Below are 19,959 nucleotides of genomic sequence, written 5' to 3' on the forward strand. Positions count from 1 at the left end.
GAAAGCCGAGCTTGGAAATCTAGCCCCTCAGCTCTCCCAAATGACACTGCTAATTTGCACTCCCACTGATCTCTCTTGAGAAAGCTGCTGCTATCTAACCCCTGAAATTGTTGGGCCAAGGCAGGAAGAGGCACAGCCAGCTCCTCCTGTTGGCGGAGAGGAAGGTGGCATGTCACTTTACTCCATCACTAACCTGATGTAGAGGGTGGAGTTGGCGATGACGGGGACGTGAGAGGTGAGCTGGCCCCAGATCCTGCTAAGATAAAACACAGAGAAACCCTCATGGGGACCAACAAAAGACATTTGGAATTTGGCCCAGGCCGGGACCCACTGCTGTCTGAGAATCTATACTTGGCTTAGTGTGTGAGCCTTGTGAAACAAGATGATGAGGGACAAAAAACTCAGAGACTGGACCCAATGACAGGCTTTAATCTGGTGCAAGGTCCACCTCCTTCCCCAAGCCACTAAAAGCTCCTTGCCTCCCACTGCTCCCCATGGCCTGCCTGGTTTGAAACTTTGCACAATCAACAGCTTAGGCAATTGGCTGCAGTATCTTTTCCTGACCCAACCTCCACTCCTGGGTAATGACAAATGACAGAAGCCACAAGTGGTACAGCGGACAGACAGGTGCAGAGCAGCCTGCTGGGGGCTTCCAAAGGAAGGGAGCACTCCCCACAGCATCCACCCAGTAACACGTTCTGCAGACGTTCCATTTTATCAGCAGGTAGAGTCAACTAGATGGGGTCAGTCTATTCAGTTTATGGATTTCACAGCCCTCTTCTTATCTAGAATAAGTAAATGTCCTTATTCACATTAAAACAATGTGAATCTCACCTGTTGCATGCTTTTTCTGGATCTAGTAACCTTATTATATTTCAAATATTCCCAAGTTCTCAGAATCTCCTCATTACTTGGCGATCCCTAGAAAATATCTTCCTGAGCTGACATGAAGTAGCTCAATGAGCAGAGGTTCCTACATAAGCCTTTCTGTGGACACAGAAAGCCCCCCCCACACACATAGAGATCCTATGGAGAGGTTAACCAAATCTGCCTAGTCAGGTGCTTTCTGGGCTGATGGGCACACACACCCCAAGGGAGGGCTGCCATCACATGCCTGAGAAGCCACCAGAGCTGGTGTGGTTAAGGCCCCAGCCATCACTTCACTCACTACCCACAGGACTTGTTGGTGTCTCATGGACACTGGCCATGAGAAATGTCCTGATTAAACCACACCTCCCTCCAGTTTAATGCTTTTCTACTTGCAATATTCCCTCAGTTTCCTATAAAATATGAGGGTGTTTTACTGAAAAAGGAGGTAAAACTCAATGCATGCTGTCTTTATACTGTTTGTAGTGCTAATGAACTTTAATGGGGAGAAGCTTCACTGCTTGACTCTGGTAAAGTTTGGGAATTATCTGTATATATCCATCAACTGCTACTTCATTTTCCTAAACTCCTGAGGGCACTGGGGTATCCTGAAGTCCTTGAGTCCTACCTGGCTGCATGTGACACAGCTTTGCAGGCAGGCAGGGTCTTAGAAGGTAGAGAGCACACTGTCGGGCTTTCTCTGCTCTATAAAAAATTAGCTACTGGACAGAATGACTGCTGGTTGGAATCATGAGTCTCAGCATAATAATGACCATGACTGGTCCATGTCCCTCCCATCAACCATGGCGAACATAGGCTTCCAACTGAAATTACCCGCCAGCCACAACAGCATTCACCTCCGAGGAGCCTGCGCTGGTCCTCATTGGGACCACCCCTCCTTCCTCTCCTTTGCAGCTCTTCCTGAGCCCTTCTCCAGTCTGGACTCTGCAGTGGTGTCAATGTGACTCTCACTCTCCTTCTGGAGTTTATGGGCTTTCTCTATTCAGGGCTGCCAATCTCCAGCTCTGGCCACGCCACTTGCATTCTCCAGCTGTGGCTCATGCAGCCCTCTGGGCTGCAGCCTAATCATCCTGTACACTTTTCTCCTCCCGCCCCAGGCAGACATTCTCCTCCCTGACTTCACTGAGAAGACTGAGGCATGACCTGTGAATACCCCCAATTTCCTCCCTTCTAAACATCTCTACCTCTTCACCTGCCCCCACCAAATCCTACCGCTAGGAAGAGATGCGTGGGTTTCCTCAAAGCTGAGACTGATAGCTGGGCTTTGGATGCTAACCCCTTGGCTTTCTACCCACCATGGTGCCCCTGTCAGTCACCGTCTCTTTTGCATCTTCAAATTCCCCCTCTCTGCTCTGTCCTTCCTCTGCCTAAAAGTATAAGCAGGTATTCCTCAACCCCAAAATCTCCCCTTCCCATGGCCCTCCAGGGCTAAGCCAAAACTGCTTGGTAACTAGGATGACACCTTCCCTTCTCTATGTGGGCTCCACTTCACAGATTCATAAACTAGAAAAACTGGAAGGCCCCCAGGGATCATTCAATCTGGCTCTGATTTCCAAAGATGGGACATTATGGCCCAAAGCCAGCAGAGCTGGGTGAAGGGCAGCTGGGAGTGGCAGCAAGGACTGCCAACTCAGGACAGTGCTCTTTGTACCATCTCAGTTTCTTGTCATCCCCACACACCATCGAGTCCTTTCCTTAATTCACACAGGAGGGCACATCCTCCCACCACGTGGGGTCCAGAGCAGCGGGCAGGATTTAAGGTCATTTCTGTTCATGCAGGCTCTACTAAAAACAGGAGGCCTTACATTTTAAGTCAGGTCTGTTTTCCTTCCATGACTAATGCTCCTGTGTCTTTAGTTGATCAAGTGCTGCCATCAATGAAGAAGGTGAGCTACCCAATTACCTCAGAAGTCTCTTCTAGCATTTGAGTGCTGTAAGCCTATGAATGCTGTTGCAATCTTTCATTAGAGACAGAGTTATTTTGTTCTCTGTAGTCATTACTACATTACCCAGTTTCTGGCCAGCAGAACTCAAAACCTCTTGACCAACTAGAGACTCCTGATCCTGATCTCTGGGTCCTGGGCCCCATTACCATCTATAACCAGTTACCTGAATTATTGGAGTTGTTGTACTTCGCTGAATGCTCTTCACTATTTTCAAGAGCAGATCGTTTTGACTTCTTTAAGAATAAAAGAAAAGGGGGAGGGAGGGAGAGGAAAGCAAAGAATAAACACAGTGAAGCTGGGAGTTAGAATAAAAATATTTTCCAGGCATACCATTAAACTAGCTACAGACAAGGTAATATTCAGTCCCATAACTTAATACAGTGAAGATGTCACAGCCAAAACTAAAGGGGGAAATAAAACAAAAAATGCTGACTTTACTATCTCAGGCCAATCGTTTCCTCCGATTATATTATGCCATAATCTGCCCAGCAAGCTAGGAAACTACATGGGCCATTTCTCTGCTGATTATCATATGGCTCTTTTTTTTTTTTTTTTTTTTCCAAGAAAAGCTGCACCCCAGTCATCTGGAAATAGTTTTAGCTTTCAAGGAGATATAGCACAGCATCTGTCATTAAATGGGCACCATTAACCTAGAACTTTCTTCACATGTACTCAAGAACCCATAGAGGGAATGCAGAGAGACACCAGGCTTACCTTTCGAGCTAAAATCTTTCTTTTTTTTCTTTCCTCCTCAGATCCATGGTGGGACTGAGCTCTTGTCAGTCTTCGATGCTGGTGAATCTTTAAGAGACCATAAGATGTAAGCATATCCCACATAAGGCAGCTTCCTAATGAAAATCTTCTCCAACATGTTTTGGCAAACCACATTTTATTGGGATAAAAAAAAAAATCTTTCCTTGCTCAAGCTGTCTACCTCCTGGTTCGGGTCTGGATGCCAGGTAGAGGAGTATGCCAGAGGAATAGGACCTTTCTCATGCTGCTAATGCCTTCCTGCCTTTCCCTCTTTTACAGAAGAAGAATGTGGTGAGACAGCATGGACCATGCATGCCCCCAACTACCACCGGCCGGCATGCTCTGATCAGAAACCCAGACTGCCCTTCCTGGACATGTTTGTTTCCCACATAGACTAAGCAGGACTGAGGGCAGGACTGTCAAGTATTCAGCTCCGCGGGGCAGCATTTAGCCTAAAGGCTGGCTGAGAGTAAGTATGCTTAAAATATTTGTGGAGTGAACAGTCAAATGTCAATCACTATAAAAACCATGGCAGAAGATGGGGACACTAAAAGGCAAAGAGGAACCGTTATCAATTTACCTGTTTCTGTTCTTCAATTAGTCTCTTCTCTATACATTCTTTGGCAATTCTCAATGCCTCTTTTAACTTTGTAGGGATCTGAAAGGAGAGAAAAGTACATCATCCATTGAAAAAGGTGACTGGAGATACTTCCAAGTCCTGGAGTAAATGAAGGAGCAGGTGGTTATCAAGAGTCATTTCGGCCGGGCACGGTGGCTCACGCCTGTAATCCCAGCACTTTCAGAGGCCAAGGCGGGCGGATCACGAAGTCAGGAGATGGAGACCATCCTGGCTAACACGGTGAAACCCCGTCTCTACTAAAAATACAAAAAATTAGCCAGGCATGGTGGCAGGCACCTGTAGTCCCAGCTACTCAGGAGGCTGAGGCAGGAGAATGGTGTGAACCCGGGAGGTGGAGCTGGCAATGAGCCGAGATCACACCACTGCACTCCAGCCTGGGTGACAGAGTGAGACTCCGTCTCAAAAAAAAAAAAAAAAAAAGGTCATTTGGAATAAAATCAGTTAAAGCTGTCCATTCAAATCCTACCCCAGCCACCTTTGGTATCCCTAACACACTCACTTCTCTAGCATTTTTTAGCAATGAACACATAAACTAAAACATAAATAAACATGATATGTTTCAAGTAATTCAAGTAATTTTCAAGGGCTGTAAATTGCCAAAACAATCTGAAAAAGAAAAACAAAGTTGAAGGCCTCACATTTCCTGATTTTGAAACCTATTACGTAGCTATAGTAATTAAAACAGTGTGGTACTGACATGCAGGCAGATACATAGACCAATGGAAAAGAAGAGAGAGCCCAGAAATAAATGCTTGTGGATATGGTCAAATAATCTTTGACAAGGGTTCCAAGAACATACAATGGGGGAAAGGACAGTGTATTCAATAACGGTGCTGGGAAAATTGGATATCCACATACAAAAGAATGAAGTTGGACCCTTACCTTACACCATAAACAAAAATTAACTCAAAATGGATTCAAAACCTAAATGTAAGACCTAAAACTATAAAACTCCTAAAAGAAAAGACACAGGGGAAAAGCTTCATTGACACTGGATTTGGCAGTGATTTCTTGGATATGACACCAAAAGCACAGGCAATAAAAGAAAAAAAATTAAACTTCATCAAAATTTAAAACTTTGGTGCAGCCGGGCATGGTGGCTCATGCCTGTAATCCCAATACTTAGGAAGGCTGAGGTGGGTGGATCACTTGAGGTCAGAAGTTCAAGATCAGCCTGGCCAACATGGCAAAACCCCATCTCTACTAAAGATACAAAAATTAGCCAGGTGTGGTGGTGCACACCTGTAATCTACTTGGGAGGCTGAGGCAGGAAAATCGCTTGAACCTGGGAGGGCAGAGGTTGCAGTGAGCTGAGATTGTGCTGCTGCACCCCAGCCTAAGCAACAGAGCAAGACCCTGTCTTCAAAAGAAAAAAAAAGAAAAATAAATAAATAAATAAATAAAACATTGGTGCAACAAAGAACGGAGTAAAAAGACAACTCAAGGAATGGGACATAATATTTGCAAATCATAGGTCTGATAAGGGGTTAATATCCAGAATATATAAAAGAACTCCAACAACTCAACAACAAAATATAAGTAACCCAAATAAAAAGAGGCAAAAGACATAGACATTTCTCTAAAGAAAATATACAAATGTCCAAAAAACATATGAAAAGACACTCCATGTCTTCAGTCATTAGAGAAATGTAAATCAAAACCACAATGAGACATCACCTCACACCCATTAGTAGAGCCACTATTAAAATAATAAAATAAGTGTTGGTGAGAATATGGAGAAACTGAAACCCTTGTACACTGCTGGTGGAAATGCAGAGTAGTACAGCTGCTATGGAAAACAGTATGGAGGTGCCTCAAAAAACTACAAAATGGAACTACCATATGAGGAATTCCACTTCTGGGTATATATCCAAAAGAACCGAAAGCAGGATCTCAAGAAGATATTTGCACACCCATGTTCACTGTAGCATTATTCATGACAGACAAGAGGTAAAAGCAGCCTAAATGTTCATCAACAGATGAATGGATAAAAAAAGTGTGGCATATATATACGATGGAATATTACTCAGCCTTAAAAATAGAAGGAAATCTTGTTACATGCTACAATATAGATGAACCTTGAGGACATTATGCTAAGTGAAATAAATGATTCACAAAAGGATAAATACTTATATAAGGTTTCTAGAGTAGTCAAGATCACAGAAACAAAGTAGAATAGTGATTGCCCGGAGCTGCAGGGAGGGAGAAATGGGGAGTCATTATTCTATGGGTATAGAGTTTCAGGATGTAAGCTCTAGAGATCTGTTATACAACAATATGAAGATAGTTAACACCACTAAACTGTACACTTAAAAATGGTTCAGAGAGTAAATTTTATATTGTATTTTTTATCACAATTAAAAATTTAAAAATTAGGTCAGGCACAGTGGCTCACACCTGTAATCCCAGCACTTCGGGAGGCCACTTGGGGCCAAGAGTTCAAGACTAGCCTGGGCAACATAGTGAGACCCTGTCTCTACGAAAAAATTAAAAAATTAGCAGGGTGTGGTGGTATGCGCCTGTTGTCCCAGCTACTCAACAGGCTGAGGCAGGAGGATTACCTGAGCCCAGGAGATTGAGGCTGCACTGAGCCCCGTCATTGCACCACTGCACTCCAGCCTGGCAACAAAAAATCGCCTACTTCAAAAAAAAAAAAATTAAAATTAAAAATTAAAAAAAATTGGCCAGGTGCGGTGGCTCATGCCTGTAATCCCAGCACTTTGGGAGGCTGAGATGGGTGGATCACCCCATCTCTACTAAAAACACAAAAATTAGCCAGGCGTGGTGGCACATGCTTATAATCCCGGCTGCTTGGGAGGCTGAAGCAGGAGAATTGCTTGAACCCAGGAGGCGGAGGTTGCAGTGAGCCAAGATCATGCCATTGTACTCCAGCCCAGGTGACAAGAGCGAGACTCCATCTCAAAAGAAAAAAAAATATTTAAAAAATTATATAAAGCTTATTGGAACATACACAGATTCAACCAGTTATTATTTTATAACTTCAGAGATATTTTCTTTGTGAGAGATTTATGTTCTGAATTTTACAAGATTAAACTTTCCCAGCTTTCCCTGTTGGGAGACATTCCTAACAACAGCCCAGTTTGTTTCTGAGCATATCATTTCTTTTTTTTTTTTTTTTTTTTTTGTTTGAGACAGAGTCTCACTCTGTTCCCCACGCTGGAGTGTACTGGCGTGATCTCAGCTCACTGCAACCTCTGCCTCCATCATCTCTTTTTTTTTTTTTTTGGAGACAGAGTCTCACTCTGTCGCCCAGGCTGGAGTGCAGTGGTGTGCTCTCAGTTCACTACAACCTCTGCCTCCCAGGTCCAAGCAATTCTCCTGCTTCAGCCTCCTGAGTAGCTGGGATTACAGGCACCTGCCACTAAGCCTGGCTAATTTTTGTATTTTTAGTAGAGACGGGGTTTTGCCATGTTGGCCAGGCTGGTCTGGAACTCCTGACCTCAAATGATCCACCTGCCTCAGCCTCCCAAAGTGTTGGGATTACAGGCGTGAGCCACCGCGCCTGGGCCATTTCTTAATTTATTAGCTTTTTAAACCATGAGGAGTCCGATCCTGGAAGATAAGACCCCCAGATCATGTTGAGCTTTTTGTCTTTATTATTCTGTAAAAATTTCAAATAAAAAAAAAAGCTGTAAGTAGGTAATACAGTCACATGGTTTAAAATCCCAAAGGTATAAAAGGGCACATACACAGTGAAGTCTCCCACCTACTTCCATGGAGGAAACCAACGTTACCAGTCTCCTGTATATCTTTCCAGAAAGTCAGTGTACATACAAGAATTAATGTTGGATTTTAAAATCATACTATCTTTGCTGCATAGGCTCTCTGGCTTAGGGGTAGAGCGAGGTCTAGTACTAATTCCTGAATCCTAGAGGCCGAACTGTCAGGGTTGGAGGAGAATATATTTATTGACAAGGCTGAAGAAATTTCCTAAGATGTTTCAGTGAAGAAGACATTAAATTTAAATGTTTTTTCTCTCCTACTTCAGATCCAAAGAAGCTATTATTGTCAGAATTCCTCTAACTGGCAAAACAGAACAGAGGAAAGCACCTCTCTCACTGACACAATCTTCTAACCCTGCCTTGGTTTTCTTTCTTTTTTTTGTTTTCTAAATTTATTTTCATCCTAATAGTATTACATGTTCTTTTGGAATATAGAAAGGAGCGAGAGAATTACCTTTTATCCTCCCACCCAAATCGCACTCACAGTGAGCACTGCCAAGAGCCATGGCCTGAACAAGGAGCTTCCGTAGATGACCTCAGTTGTCTAATGACAACAGACATGCATTACTCACCAATTTTACACATGAATACATGCAGACTCAAAGATTAAGTGCTTGCCCATAGGTCAGCAGCTCTCAACTGGGAGCAATTTGTACACCACCCCCCAGGAGACATTTTTGGTTGTCACAGTGCGGGAGAGGGGTCAAGGAGTATTGTTGGCATCTAGCGGTGAGGTTAGGGATGCTGCTTCACATCCTACCATGCACAGGCAGCCCTCACAACAAAGAATCATCTGGCCCAAAACGTCAAATACCGTGGTTGAAAAACCCTGCTGTAGATAACAGCTAATATTGTAAGAACAAAGTAAGATATCATTCTGGTTTTTTGGGTTCTGAAGCCCATTCTCTTTCCATGACACATGCCACCACTGCTTCCCAGGAGAAGACCTCCTTCCAGGCTTGTTTCTACATAGATATGTTGTTTTACACATTGTCTTATTTTTTTATACCTAAGCACAAATCTAAATCATTTTCCATATTACTACAATGTCTTTATCAATTTCACTTTTAATTATAGTATCAAATAGATGTACCATAAATTATTAAACTAGCCCCTAATTGTAGGACATTTAGATTATTTCCAAATTTTCCCTATTATATATCTTTTCTTTTTTTGGCTAAAAATACAGCTAACTTTCAAAGTCAACTTAGTTATGTCACAAACCAAAAAACGATATAATTGTCTTTACCTTAAACTGTGGTTTTTCAGAAGTGGTTAGTAAAACATCGCTGAATAATCTGTAAAGAAAAGAAACAAACAAAAATCTTTCTTGAACCAGGTGCACTCTCAGACTAGGATTAATGCAGATTAAGACACCTTTAGCCCATGAGGTCTCCCTTCCCTGCACCACATCCTCCAGCCCCCGGCCCAATCCACCATTCCATGTTCATTAACAAATGCAAAGGGGTTTGCAGGTGGCCCAGTGTGACCCCCTTCCCACTGTGTTACTAGGGTATCTGGGCCAGCTGTGTACTAGAGGGGGTTTCCCCGCTATGGGCAATATTGCATTTTTAAAAAATTACTTTTGCAAATGCTAATTTGCAAAAATGTCGCAAATAATATATGCAGTAGATATTTCTAAATAGAATAGTTTTCTGCTATTTTTCTTGCCTCAGAAGAGGATAAAATTTATTCTAGAGTTCAGTAACATAAAAATGTTCAAGTAAGTAGAAAGGAATTGTCCTGATTGGAATCTAACAGGAAAGTAATTTTCTTCTAAGTATTTCTCATGCTTCATTTTTAAAAGTAGTAGCTTTTGGAGTAAATCAATTCTCTCTTCAAAAATCTGTTACTGGCTGGGCACGGTGGCTCATGTCTTGTAATCCCAGCACTTTGTGAGGCTGAGGCAGGCGGATCACTTGAGGTCAGGAGTTCCAGACCAGAGTGGGCAGCATGGTGAAACCCCATTTCTACTAAAAATACAAAAATTAGCCGGGTGTGGTGGTGCATGCCTGTTGTCCCAGCTACTTGGGAGGCTAAGGCAGGAGAATCCCTGGAACCCAGGAGGCAGAGGCTGCAGTGAGCCGAGACTGCACTACTGCACTCCAGCCTGAGCAACAGAGTGAGACTCCGTCTAAAAAAAAAAAAAAAAAAAGGTATGTTATTGCAAAAAAGTAAACGACAGACACCGGGTCTACTTAGGGGGAGAGGTGGGGAGAGCAGCAGAAATAATAACTATTGCGTACTGGCCTTAATAGCTGGGTGATGAAATATGTACAACAAACCCCCATGACGTGTTTACCTATGTAGCAAACTTTCGCATGTACCCCCAAACCTAAAAGTTAAAAATAAAAATAATAAAAAATGATTTTAAAATTACCCATGTGACCAAAAAAAAAAAGTATATTATTAAAAACAATAGCATGGGCCGGGTGCAGTGGCTCACACCTGTAATCTCAGCACTTTGGGAGGCTGAGGCAGGTGGATCACCTGAGGTCAGGAGTTCAAGACCAGCCTGGCCAACATGGTAAAACCCTGTTTCTACTAAAAATACAAAAACCAGCCAGGTGTGGTGGCACGCACCTGTAGTTCCAGCTACTCGGGAGGCTGAGGCAAGAGGATCACTTGAACCTGGGAGGCAGGGCTTGCAGTGAGCCAAGATCACACCACTGCACTCCAGCCTGGGTGACAGAGCGAGACTCTATCAAAGAAAAGAAAAGAAAAGAAAAAAACAATAGCATGAACTGGGTGACCTGGGCACAGTGGCATGCGCCTGTAGTCCCAGCTACTCCAGAGCTAGAGGTGGGAGGACCCTTTGAGCTCAGGAGTTTAAGACCAGCCTGCATAACACAGCAAGACTCTCAAAAAGAAGGAGGGGGGAGAGGGAAGGGGAGGGGGAGTGGGAGGGGGAGGGAAAGAAAAGAGGAGAGGAGAGGAGAGGGAAAGAGGGAAAACAATAGCAAGAACAACTCTGAACTGCTGGGTAAAACAGGTCAAAGAATAGAAATGGTTGCTTGGGTAGTACCCAAACAGCTATAAGTGAGTCTTTCTTTGAATATGCCTCCTGCCCCTCCCCTACTTTTTAAAGACATGGAGTCTTGTTACGTTGTCCAGGCTGCCCTGGAAGTCCTGGGCTCAATCAATCCTCCCATCTTGGCCTCCTGAGTAGCTGGAACTACAAGCATGTGCCAGTATGCCTGGCTGAATATCCTGCACCCCCACTTTGTTTTATTTTTTATTTTTTTGAGATGGAGTCTCACTCTGTCACCCAGGCTGGAGTGCAGTGGTGCGCTCCAGCGCAAGCTCCGCCTCGCGGGTTGCTGGGACTACAGACGCCCGCCACCATGCTCGGCTAATTTTTTGCATTTTTAGTAGAGACGGGGTTTCACCATGTTAGCCAGGATGGTCTCAACCTCCTGACCTCGTGATCCACCTGCCTTGGCCTCCTAAAGTGCTAGGATTACAGGCATGAGCCACCACGCCCGCCCCTCACTTTGTTTTATTTTTGAGACAGGGTCTCACTCTGTCATCTAGGCTGGAGTGCAGTGGCGAGTTCACAGCTCACTGCAACCTCAAATTCCTAGGCTCAAGCGATTCTACCACCTCAGCCTTCCAAGTAGTTGGGATTATTACATGGCGCACACCACCACACCTAGCTAATTTTGTTGTTGTTGTATTTTTTGTAGAGATAGGGTTTCGCCATGTTGGCCAGGCTGGTCTTGAACTCCTGAGCTCAAGTGATCCATCTGCCTCAGCCTCCCAAACTGCTGGGATTACAGTTGTGAGCCACCGCACCCAGCTATATTACTCTTTTTTAAAGACGGGAACTTCATCACAAGTAGAAATGACAGGATTAGCTTTCCCCACAGGGCTCCTCAGGGCCCCATCTGTCCCTCAGCCACACATCTCTTTACTTCCAGAGGACACATTTTAATTGAACATGGTTTACGCCTGTCCAGGAGCTCTTCTCATGGCTGAAGCCCACATGGTAGAAAGACTTAGGTGAAGAAAAAAATATTTGGATTCACTTAAGGACTGGAAGACTGAGAGAAAGATGTAAGAGCTTTGGAATGGGGAGTGTAAATGCAAACTTGAGTAAATCAACCTGTATACAGGCTATTTCCTAAGTACAAGCGCATTTTGCTAGAAAAGTTTGTGTGAAAGTTGTTTTCCAAACTGGGTCTGTTTTTCCATATTCACATTGTTTGTTTTGTTTTGAGACAGAGTCTTGCTCTGTCGCCCAGGCTGGAGTGCAGTGGTGAGATCTTGGCTCACTGCAACCTCTGCCTCCCCAGTTCACGTGATTCTTCTGCCTCAGCCTCCTGAGTAGCTGGGATTACAGGAGTGTGCCACCACGCCCAGCTAATTTTTTTTATTTTCTTAGTAGAAATAGGGTTTCACCACACGTTGGCCAGGATGGTCTTGAACTCCTGACCTCAAGTGATCCACCTGCCTCAGCCTCCCAAAATGCTGGGATTATAGGCATGAGCCACTGCCCGGCCCACATTATTACATTATTATTAATGGTTGCTGGTTTGGCAACAGACACTTCAGTGTCTGTGGAACAGTAGAATGTCACATCCACGGGGCAGGGGCTTGGTTTCCTCTTTTCATTACAGTGCCTAGGACAGCAGCTGGCCTCCAGAAGGCCCTCTCTAAACACTTGTGGAAAGAAAGAACCAGGAACCTGAAGTTATCTCTACCTTCTCTGAACTCTGGCTGCATGCCCTTCAAGCCGTCCCCTGCCTTGTTTCCCCATATTATTGTTTTCAGAGTATATCTGTTATATAATAAGCCGGTGCAGACAAAGCACCAGATACACTGCATGGTGTGTGATATTCAAAAAAGATCAGCTGATTCAGTAGTAAGCATAACTCTTAGTGAGCACATATTAAGTGCCAGGTCCCTACTAGGAATCACCTCATTAAATCCTCCCAACTACCTTCTAAGGTGGGAACTTACTATCATTCCCATTTCACAGTTCACAAAACGCTACTTCCAGAGGTTAGGAAACTTGTCTAAGGTCACCCAGGTAGAAGTGGTGAAGCTGGAATCCACCTCCAGGTCTGTCCGACCCCAGGCACACCCTTCTTAACCACTCTGCTGTCTTTCCATGAAAGAACAGAAAATGCACCTGAAGGGAAGGCCCCACAGCACTATTTCAGCTGCCCTGGTTATCTATTCATAACCCAGTTTCAGAGAAAATGTCTTCTGAGCTCCAAGACCTTAGAACAGTGCCTGGTACATGCTAGAGTTTAATAAATAGTACCCAGTGAGTAAATTCACAAGCAAAAGCATGGGTGCTCAGAAACACGTTGCCCTCTTCCTGGAGGGCAGACCCTTCAAGGCCCTGTGACTTGTGAACTATGCACAGCTGGGGGCCAACTGGTTTGCTGATGCAGGGTCAGAAAGGAGCCACTTGAGAGGGCCCTCCTTCAGTATTTCCTAAGCTGGGGGCTGCGACACGTACGCACACCCAATGCTAATGTACGTACACACAATGCTAACGTTGAGTGAGGAGATACACATGAAAATGACACAGATGTTAAAGGATAGCCATCAGACCAGGAGAGCAGAGAGGTCACAAACAAAGGGTGAGGACATCATGCTGCAAGTGCCCATCAGCAAGCAGGCCACGCCAACTCTGCAGGGACCGCAAGAGTCTTTACTACAGTACCAGGTGCTTGGACACAGTGGTCTGGCGTTCAACATAGTTATCAAGATTACAACCAACGCATATGATTGACTTACGGCATCTGTAAGAGCCGGGAGACGGTAGGCATGCCATTTTTACAGGCTTCACAAGACAGCGTAGACTCCAACACGGCCACTTGAAATGAACAGATACACATTTTAGTTCCACAGAACACGCTGGCAAATCCACTTGCTGATGAAAAGTTTGACACCACTTTGCAATAACTGTCTGCGGGCTGATCAGGACAGTGTCAAAAATCTTCACACACAGACAGATGGCATACGTGGGGTGGGGGAATGTTGGCAACACTGGCGTTACTGATGACTCAAAAGAAATGGTTTAGAAACTACATGCTGACAGAAAGCTAAATATATTTCAAAGATAATTGGAGGAAGGATTCAAGATATCATTCATAAAAGTGTTTGTTCTCTTGAAAGAGATGTAAACACTACACAGAAGTAAAATTCTGAACTTGAAAGACGTTTTGCTGCTTGCCTGCTTTTCATCAAAACCAGCACACAAAATGCCAATTGTTGATATCTCATCATCCAACACCTTGGATGCTATTAACAGGAGCAGCCAGATTTTTCTACCCACAGGTCACTGTTCAGTTTCAGCGGTTCAAATTCAACACAATATAGTCCCAGGGTCTGTTCTCTTGAATTGCCTCTTTTGACACAATAACGCTTGGTGAAAGGTGGACCTGAGTATCTCCAAGGCACAGGGGTCCAAGAGCTACCCTGCCCTCCCCTCTCTCTGCTCCAGCTGTGGGTGCCAGCCTGGCCGTGGAGGGGATGAAAGGGTCCTGGATGAGTCTGTACCAGTTCCTGCATCCCTCCTTCCTAAAGGTGCTCTCAATTGTCCTCCAGCTCCCCTCAGCCCCCACAGGTAATGCTGTAAGAGATCCTGGATCCAATTTGTCTGGATGTCTGCATTCCTGCCTGCCTGCCCTAGGTCTGGGCCTGCTAGGCTCTTATCTACTAGGCTTCTGGCCTATGGCATTCTTGTTTTGTTTTGTTTTTGTTTGAGGCAGAGTCTTGCTGTGTCGCCCAGGCTGGAATGCAGTGGCGCAATCTCGGCTCACTGCAACCTCCACTTCCAAGAGGCGGGTTCAAGCAATTCTCATGCCTCAGCCTCCCAAAAAGCTGGGATTACAGGCATGCACCTCCACACCCAGCTAATTTTTGTATTTTTAGTAGAGATGAGGTTTCATTATATTGGCCAGCTTGGTCTTAAACTCCTGACTTCATGTGATCCACCCACCTCGGCCTTCCAAAGTGCTGGGATTACAGGTGTGAGCCACCATGCCTGGCCTCTCTTGTTTCTTACAAGTCTCACTTCAGTCTTGATCTGACGTCTGACACCTGCCTGAGTCCTCAAGACTGGCTTCAAGTTGCCTGGCTCTGGCTTCTGCATCACACTCATGCAGGCCATACCTCTCTTTACATCCTCCTGCTTCCAAAGCTCTAAAGCATTTTACAAAAAGTTCCCAGAAATTTCAGATAGCCTGGCAAATGGACAAGCCACCTGAATTTTCACAGAAGTGTATTTAAGTAAACTACTCAAATTTGGTTTACTTTTAAATTGGGTAAGAATTTCTGGCTACGGAGGACAGCAACTTCCTCTGGGTCTTTCCTGGACTCTGGAAAGGGGATGAGTGGCTCTGCACACTACCAGGGCCCAGAAGACCCTTCCCAACCCCATACTGACCCACAGCCATGGATGGGGAAGGAGGGAAGGAGTCCACAGGCACCGAGTCTGGCGGTCGTCCATAAGTCATTTCATACAGTAAGTGGCCAAAGCAGTGGACATCCACACTTTCCAATGTCTGTGGAAGAAAGAGCAGCAGCATGTTCACCCTTCACTTTGGCTTTGTGGACCCCCACGCTCCTGCCCCAAGCCTTCTCTGAGAAACAAAGCCCAGGGATAACCCCACTCCTAATTGGTAATGTAAATGCAACTCCAAAGCCTTTTGTAAAACCTCATGAGGTATCCCAAAGGTCTTGGTCTGACCCTCCACAGTTTTCCAATCAGTGAGTCCACCTCCCTCCTTACCCCACCCACCATTTCAACTCAGCCTCCCAGAGATACAGCAATGCTCCAAGGACTGATGGGCAAGGCCTGTCCCAACTATACCTTTCACTACTTGGTGCGTATTTCCTACATGGGCAGATCATGGGGATAATTGACACCTAAAAATGAACCTGCTATTTCATTACTTTAGCAACTTACATTGATTTTCCTGAATTGTGAAAAATAAGATCGGTAGAAGGAAGGCAGGCCCAATAAGGAATTCTCAAGGTCTAGCAGCCGGCAAGTGTCCCCATCGAGCATCACATTGGAGGTGTGAAGATGCCCATAAGGGAATCCCTTGTCATGAAGAAACTTCAGTACCTATCAAAACATATGGGAAAGTTACATTTTCCCTAAACTCATTCAAATATAAGACAAGTTAAACTTTATTTTTTAGTCAATATACTTTGAAACAAAACCAAACAGGTCACTGGGAAGATTCCTGAAGAAAAATGCCACCTCCACCCATTTGTTTGGAAAAGGAAGTGAAGCTGAATGCTTTCCAGTTTTGAGGCTGTGAGATGCAACATCAGTTCTTTCTTTCCCCAAAAGAATAGAGAAGCAGCCTGCATATGCTTGGAATTAATAACTCTGATGCCAAAAGGCTCTGCTTTAAGCACTTTCTGATTCCAACAGGCCAGCTCTCTTCAGGACAAAGTCTTGATCCTCCTGCATAGATGAGTGAAGCTATCATATCATTGCTTCTGCCAGTAATTCAGAAAAAGGGGTTGAACTAGAAAACATCTCTAGTTCAGTCTCTCCTCCAAATATATTTAGCTGTTTATTAATAGGAACACACAACAGGATCCCAGAAAAAGCAGTAAATCTTTCGGCTGCTATGTAAATAATCAGTGGCTTACCCAGTAAGAGAGATGCCTAGATATAGCCCTGCAGCGTCCTGGTGAACTAGAGCAGTGATAGCCAAGTGGGGTGCCCAGAGCAATTCACTAAGGACTAGAAGAAAATATTACAACTTCTCTTCCTAGTTGTTGTTTTTTAAAAATATTACTTTTTTAACTTATAATATACAAAATATATTACTAGCATGCTGTCTCTATCCAAACAAATATAATATATATACACACATACACATATATGTATGTGCATAGTAGTACATGCATATAATTTATAGTTAAATAGACATAACATTGGGATATTAAATTGGTTATTACTGATAGGGTTGCATAATCCCAGAAGCTTGGAGAATTCTGATCTAGAGGGTGATGTCAGAAAGGCTTCTCACTGTTGGTTATACTTCTGTAAGGGAGCCATATGGCTATGCATATGACATAACAAAATCAAAAACTTTGGCATGGGGATAAAGAGCAACCAAAGATAATACAAAAGTTGGTATCCACACAGTAAAGTTCTTAAAACTCAGACACTAAATTACAACAGCTAAAGTTTTAAGAATTTTGTAGACCTAAGTGACTGTTGCCTTAGTCTCAAATATTTACTTTTTGAGGCAAAATATGACAATGCAATCAGTTTATAAGTAATCAGACAACTTAAGTGATTTTGGATATTACTTAAGAACTTTTCCAGGTGAATAATGTAATTTTGGATGGAATTTGAATGCAACTTAAACAAAAGTACCTCTTACCTCTAATATTTGCCGTCCATATGTTTTTATTTGCTGGAGTTCCAGGCCCTGAATCTTCTTAGGGTTGCAGTACTTCTTTAGAAATGGGTCTTTTGGTTTTGCCTTTGGAAAAGAACAAAGAACACATAAGAAAGCAGCAGAGGGGCCAATATCTGCACACAGACTCCCTGAGCAGGCAGGATTCTACAAAGGCTAGGGGCGCCAGAGATGGCCAGCTGCAAGATGTGAGCTTTTAAAATACAACAGTCTGCATTGTTGATAGAAAGAGGCTGACCCAGGTTCCATCCCTTCTCTAGCCCAGTGAAGATGTGCCTGGTCTTGCCCTTAGCAGACCCCAAAGTCTTGCATATTGTTCGAATTCTTCAGTACTGCTTTGTTAAGTGCAAAACACAAACTTAAAAACTGACCTAAGAGAGCAGCTTGCAATGTAATGGACATAATTATTAAATGTTCAACCTTTCCTCACATGGGAAAAGGAATGCTCTTTAACCAAACTAAGTAGAGTTTTTATTGCATGAATAAAAATAAATTCCAAATAAAATCAAAACTAACATCAAATCCTCAGGGCCTAGCCTCTGGAGTCTTAGAGACTTAAGTATCAATAACAGGTTCTAAAGAAATGTGAGACTTCCTTATGACCATGAACTTGCACAGGTACCTTGTAGATCAGATCCTTCAACGTTCCCTTTTCATTAAACATCCTAATTAGCAATGCTGAGGATTCATTAGCTGTGGCAAAGGTAACCCGATAGATGTAAGGGTGCTGTCAAAACAAAAAAGAAATTCACATTGATTTGCATCAGGATTTAGGTCCTTTTAAATCCAGGATCTGGTTATGCAGAGTCAAGTAGCACTGTGGTGGTTTAATTGCATACGAATGTAGTGATATTCCCTGAACACATGGCATTTTCAAGTTATTCAGTTACCAGCTAGTTCCTCCTTCTTCAGATGGAGGAAGGGACATAAACTGTAGGAACAAAGGAAAACAGGAGACAGATAATGGATGTGGTAAACTCCACAAGTGAAGGGGTCCTCTTTGGTGTGTGCATTCTCATAGCTCAGGCAAAAGTGTGGTGGAAGAGATAAAATGTCCGAGTTTTGAGGATAATAGTGTTAATATCCTGTCTCTGTAAGTCAGTAAAGAATACAGCCAAATCTCAGAACAGCCAAATGGAGACCAGGATCAATGTGTCTTTGCTCACAGCTTTGCCTAACATTCCACACTGCTGTTTGGGTGCCGAGCCAAGAAGCATACTAGCCAGAAAACAGGCAAAAGTAGCATCTTCTGGAATCTCAGCTCTTTCCACAGTAGCTGGCATGAATCTTCCTACCCTTCTATAGGATTTTGCAACATAAAGATTCACAGTGTCCTTCTCAGATGGAGAAACTGACATTAAGCAACTGGGGTGGAGAAAAGACAAATTATTTAATGAGTGAAAGGAAAGTGCTCTTTTTCCCTGGAATTCTGGTTACATGAAACAAACTGGGTCCAGACAGGTATTACAATGTTCATTAGCTTAAAGGAGTATCACGAAAATTTAAACCCATGGGAGCTGAGCTATGCAGGAATTTTGGAGGCTGGCATGCAGCAGGTTGGGGGGTGGAAAGGTGTACCCAGGAAAATACAGTAATCGATCATGAAGTTCTCCTGATCATCACATCAAAATGGTTGCTGCTGACTTTTTAACAGCTTTGTTGAGATATAATTCACATGCCATTACTATTCACACATTTAAACTGTACAAGTCAATGATTTTCAGTATATTCAGTTATACAACCATCATACAATCTAATTATAGAACATTTTCAACACCCCAAAAAGAAACACAATGGGTAGAATAAAAATCTTTGAGTACATACTAATGTAAATTTTTTAAAAAGGGAGAAGAGAAGCTCTTTAGAGTAGAATGCCAACTAATAAGTAAATACAGAAGGAATAATAGAGTTAGAAAATCACATTAAATGCTAAAATGCTAGTGGGCTTGATAAAGAACAGAATATGTAGTGTCACAATATCTCCTTACACATTGGTTATTATAGGTATTTACCTTAAGAAATTAAGTATGGGTAAAAAAAAAAAGAAATTAAGTATGGATATAATGTTTAGCAACAATTGTTCACTATGGCTTTTTTCTTTTTTAAAAAATAAGAGCAAAAAGCTGGAGGTGATCTAAATGTCAATAGAAGATTGAGTAAACTAAGGTATAGCCAATGATAATTCTATACAGCCCATAATAATGACGCTATATTTACTAACAACTAAAGATGCTCATGGTACACCATTAATGAAAAAAAATCAGGTTTTAAAGCACTACATATATAATTTACTTTTTTATCATAAAAATTCTTAAAAAGTAACAACTGAACATTTTGGTTCATACTTCCGGTTGATTGGGATTACTGGTGAGCTTTCTTTTCTTTTCTTTTTTTCTTTCTTTTTTTTTGAGACGGAGTCTGCTCTGTTGCCCAGGCTGGAGTGCAGTGGCACGATCTCGGCTTACTGCAAGCTCCGCCTCCCAGGTTCACGCCATTCTCCTGCCTCAACCTCCCTAGTAGCTGGGACCACAGGTGCCCGCCACCACACCCGGCTAATTTTTTCTATTTTTAGTAGAGATGGG

General features: G+C 43.3%; 1 protein-coding gene across 16 annotated transcripts in view; it reads right to left on the reverse strand.

Annotated features, from left to right (window-relative positions):
* PXK (PX domain containing serine/threonine kinase like) overlaps window positions 1-19,959 on the reverse strand; it is a 93,741-nt gene that overhangs the window by 13,033 nt on the left and 60,749 nt on the right. For 8 of the 16 annotated variants that reach the window (XM_024244406.3, XM_054551967.1, XM_024244412.3 and 5 more), the window contains exons 8-17: window positions 18,000-18,104; window positions 17,342-17,443; window positions 15,898-16,059; window positions 15,376-15,493; window positions 13,722-13,800; window positions 9,220-9,268; window positions 4,168-4,245; window positions 3,549-3,635; window positions 2,998-3,067; window positions 194-256 (exon numbers count right to left, since the gene is read on the reverse strand). In XM_024244406.3, coding sequence (XP_024100174.2) covers window positions 194-256; window positions 2,998-3,067; window positions 3,549-3,635; window positions 4,168-4,245; window positions 9,220-9,268; window positions 13,722-13,800; window positions 15,376-15,493; window positions 15,898-16,059; window positions 17,342-17,443; window positions 18,000-18,104 — 913 coding nt within the window. The remainder of the gene's footprint in view (window positions 1-193; window positions 257-2,997; window positions 3,068-3,548; window positions 3,636-4,167; window positions 4,246-9,219; window positions 9,269-13,721; window positions 13,801-15,375; window positions 15,494-15,897; window positions 16,060-17,341; window positions 17,444-17,999; window positions 18,105-19,959) is intronic. The other 8 variants (XM_024244407.3, XM_063722018.1, XM_054551968.2 and 5 more) reach the window with 2 other exon arrangements.

Source organism: Pongo abelii, chromosome 2 (assembly GCF_028885655.2).
Source record: "Pongo abelii isolate AG06213 chromosome 2, NHGRI_mPonAbe1-v2.0_pri, whole genome shotgun sequence".
NCBI lineage: Eukaryota > Metazoa > Chordata > Mammalia > Primates > Hominidae > Pongo > Pongo abelii.